Source organism: Trachymyrmex septentrionalis, unplaced genomic scaffold (assembly GCF_001594115.1).
Source record: "Trachymyrmex septentrionalis isolate Tsep2-gDNA-1 unplaced genomic scaffold, Tsep1.0 scaffold21, whole genome shotgun sequence".
In the NCBI taxonomy this organism is placed as follows: Eukaryota; Metazoa; Arthropoda; class Insecta; order Hymenoptera; family Formicidae; genus Trachymyrmex; species Trachymyrmex septentrionalis.
In genome coordinates this window covers 1,900,638-1,904,546 of record NW_017305288.1, presented here as the reverse complement: position 1 = coordinate 1,904,546, position 3,909 = coordinate 1,900,638, and the positions used below count along the sequence as shown (strand labels likewise).

The 3,909-nt window shown below is 30.6% G+C and overlaps 1 protein-coding gene across 1 annotated transcript; it reads left to right on the top strand.

Moving 5' to 3' along the window:
- The first annotated feature begins 1,025 nt into the window (after positions 1-1,025).
- Positions 1,026-3,714, top strand: LOC108747998 (diphosphomevalonate decarboxylase). Its single transcript, XM_018485942.1, has 9 exons — positions 1,026-1,152; positions 2,021-2,091; positions 2,174-2,241; positions 2,300-2,346; positions 2,413-2,564; positions 2,652-2,819; positions 2,917-3,210; positions 3,291-3,449; positions 3,536-3,714. Exons 1-9 carry the CDS (start codon positions 1,098-1,100, stop codon positions 3,683-3,685), a joined length of 1,164 nt encoding a protein of 387 aa, XP_018341444.1. The 5' UTR covers positions 1,026-1,097; the 3' UTR covers positions 3,686-3,714.
- The last annotated feature ends 195 nt before the right edge of the window (positions 3,715-3,909 follow it).

The following is a 3,909-nucleotide window of genomic DNA, read 5'->3' as shown; positions in this document are numbered from 1 at the left end:
GTGAGCAATTGCTACAGTGGGCAATTGCACTGTTACCCACTGAACGCGGTCAATAAAGCGGGAAACACAGATTGCATAATACATATGGGGTACTGTCTCATGAGGGTATATTCACACAACTTGCATAGTCACATAAACATATGCGTAAAGAAAATTATCCAATCACATTTTACGTGCAACTTGTAAGAGAAATGCGATTGGATAATTTTCTTTATGTATATGTTTACGTAGCTATGCAAGTTGTGTGGATATATCATGACAGTCGGAATTTCAGAAAACGGAATCTCCGAAAAATAATAAAGTGGGGATCAACCAATCAAAATTATTGGGATGCATTACTGTTCGTCTGCACATATACATTAAATACAAGATTATCGAAATTGAATTTCTATATGTATAAAAAGAAATTTATTATTAATGAGTAATTGCTCGATAAGTATTTATTAATATATAGATATTAATTTTTTCCAGCATATAAATATAACCATTTACATCGTTGAGGATAAAATTATATGCTTGTCGGTCCGAAATTTTTGTGACTAGGTTCCTCTATCATACTCTACATCTACATACAAAAGTCGGCTTAAATCGTGTCGTGACCATAGAGCTTATACTATTGGAGAGGGAATGGCCGATCCAAGCAATGAGAGAAAAGTGTGAGCAAAAACTGAGAGACAGAAGATATATTTCTGTCTTGCTCAGTAACTTTTCTTCTTTCTGCATGTGCCAAAAGAGGGTAGAAGAGGATAGAAAGATATTTCTGTCCTTTAGATCTTGCTCACACTTTTCTCTGATTGCTCATCTTTTTCAGTAGTATAAGTTATATGGTCGCGACTCTGATTAAAGGGTCTCTACTATAAACAGCTGCAGTCACAATATGGCTGCTTCACTTAGGGGATATCCAATCAGAACACATATCAGATTGCCAATTAGAAATGTGGACATCATATCGGGTTTTCGTATATATAGAACTCTACTCAGCGAGTCAGCAGTTCTAGCAACAGCTGATAGAGTGATAACAGTGATTGAATTCGGAGTGAAAATTGAAACTTGGAAATTTGAAAATTGGAAACTTGGCGCAGTTAAACACCAACGTCATGAATACTACTGTTACTTGCATTGCACCAGTTAATATTGCAGTTATTAAATATTGTACGCATATATAATTAAAGCTTTATTGTTCAATGAGAAATTGAAATGCTTTATTATAATATATTTTTTGTTTATTTTTACATACAAATACGCGCGCGCGCGCATATACATATATATTGTATACCTATGTACATATGTATATACATATATATATGTATATATACAATTCACACATAAATATGTATACGTATTGTTGTGTTTAAAAATTTTTGCTGATGTGATCTTTGCCTCGAAAGATTTCTCAACTGAAGTGAATGTCTGCTTCGGTCCGAGGTCCATGTATTACATCATCTTTATATTTTTGGAAATATATTGTGACCAGCTTTAAACATGCATTAGATTCATTGTTCCAGTTTATAATTTGTTTTGGCTACATTAACTGCTTTTTTATTTCTCTCTAGGGGCAGAAGCCATTAATTTAATTATTACTACTACTATTGATGTGTATCTATTAATGTAATTGTCACATATAAAATCGTAAATTGTTTATTATTTAATATATTTGAAGTAACAAACTTTCACAACATACATTTGGAAAAAAAAAGATATTGTTCATAAGTCGCAATGAATTATCCAGAAAATACTTTTGATATTCGCTTTCGAAAATTGCATTATTTACATAAGTAATAAATACAAATTAATTATTATTAAGCTACAGTTAATTTTATTACACATGCGCACATGTTTTTAAACGTTTGAATCATCATTCGCGCAATTTGTGCTACATGAATATATTTGAATTTGAATAGCTATCGGTAAAAAGTAGTAAGAAACTTAATTACAATACCGATATGGAAATATTTGACCCTTTATCCTCATATTTGTTTTTCTGAATAAAAATTAACATTTTAGATTTGTATAATTTTAGGGGGAAAGAGGGATGAATCCTTAATTTTACCAACTAATGATTCCATAAGTGCAACTTTAGATACAGCTCAGGTAAATTTAAAGTTCTAAATGTATGAGGAGAAGATGCGAATATATTAGAGATATAAATATATTAATATTATCTTCTTTATAGCTACATGCAAAAACTACTGTTATGATCAGTTCTGATTTCAAAGAAGATCGTATTTGGCTGAATGGAAAGTATGTTTAATTATTTTCATTATTATTATTTTTATGTGTAACAAACTGACATTTTCAGAGAAGAAGATATAAAAAATACAAGACTTCAAAATTGTTTAAAAGAGAGTAAGTTAGTGCATGGGAGTTTTCTTAAAAATGTTTACTGTAAATTAAACTAAGATTTTTTTTAAGTTAGGAAACGTTCACAATTATCTGGATATACAAACGATTGGAAGATTCGTATATGTTCAAAGAATAATTTTCCGACCGCTGCTGGTTTAGCTTCTAGTGCTGCAGGATATGCATGTCTTACAGCAGCATTAGCCAAGCTTTACAAAATAGAAGTATGATAATTTATTTCTTCTGTTCAATACATTTAATATATTTTAAAATTATGTTGTATGTATTCTGAATATTGTACATCTCTGTAGGGAGACATTAGTATTATAGCGCGTTCTGGTTCTGGATCAGCATGTCGCAGTGTTATGGGTGGTTTTGTAAGATGGTATATGGGTTCAGATAAGAATGGGACAGACAGTTTAGCAAAGCAAATCGTGCCTGCGTCTCATTGGTCTGAAATGAGAATTTTAGTGCTAGTGGTAACGAAAGAAACTTTTTTCTACATGTATTGATAAGAAAAGTAGATATGATAACAAAGAGAGATAACAGAGATATTTATAAAATATAAATCTACAGGTTAGCGATGAACAAAAAAAAGTTTCAAGTGCAATAGGTATGAAACGAAGCATAGAAACATCTGAACTCCTGCAACATAGAATAATGCATGTAGTCCCGGAACGGGCGAATAAAATGCAACAAGCAATCATTGAGAAGGATTTCAAAAATTTTGCCGAACTCACTATGAAGGATTCTAATCAGTTTCATGCTGTGTGTTTGGATACATATCCTCCATGCATTTATATGAACAATATTTCTAACAATATCATGAATCTTGTACATTCCTATAATGATGCAGTTAACGATGTAAAAGTATATAAAATATTTGTCTACAAGTTATAGCATAAAAATGGCTAGATACTTTTTATTTTATTAACGAGACACATTGTTAGGTTGCTTATACTTATGACGCTGGGCCAAATGCTACGTTATATTTATTAGAGAAAGATGTACCAGCAGTGATAGGTGTTTTAGATCACTTCTTTCCTCCTTCTGAAAACGCTATTGAATATAGAAGAGGATTACCTGTAGAAGAAATTAAACCTTCTCAAGTATATATCAATTGATATATGTAGATACATTATTTAAATGTGTATTTATGAAATAGCTTTTGTTACAAAAGTATTATCTTGTATAGGATCTCTTGGAGAAATTAAAGTTTCAAAAGTATCCACCAGGACAACTTAAATGTATGATATACACTAAAATAGGAGATGGACCTAAATATCTCAATAATCCACAGGATCATTTGTTAGATGGTCAGGGTAACCCTATTAATTGTTCTTGATCGATTTTTTATATTTTTATTATTTATTACTACAAATATATTTAAATAAATAATTTTTTCTCTAATTTTTTTGTCATTTTGTATATTTTTTTTCCTCCAATTTTTTATCCTAATATAATTATGTACTACATTTCTGACGATCAAAATACTAATTAAAAACGATTAACTCTGGGTTTTGGGCAAATTTTTGTGACTACTGACGAAATATTATTAAAAAAGCGATA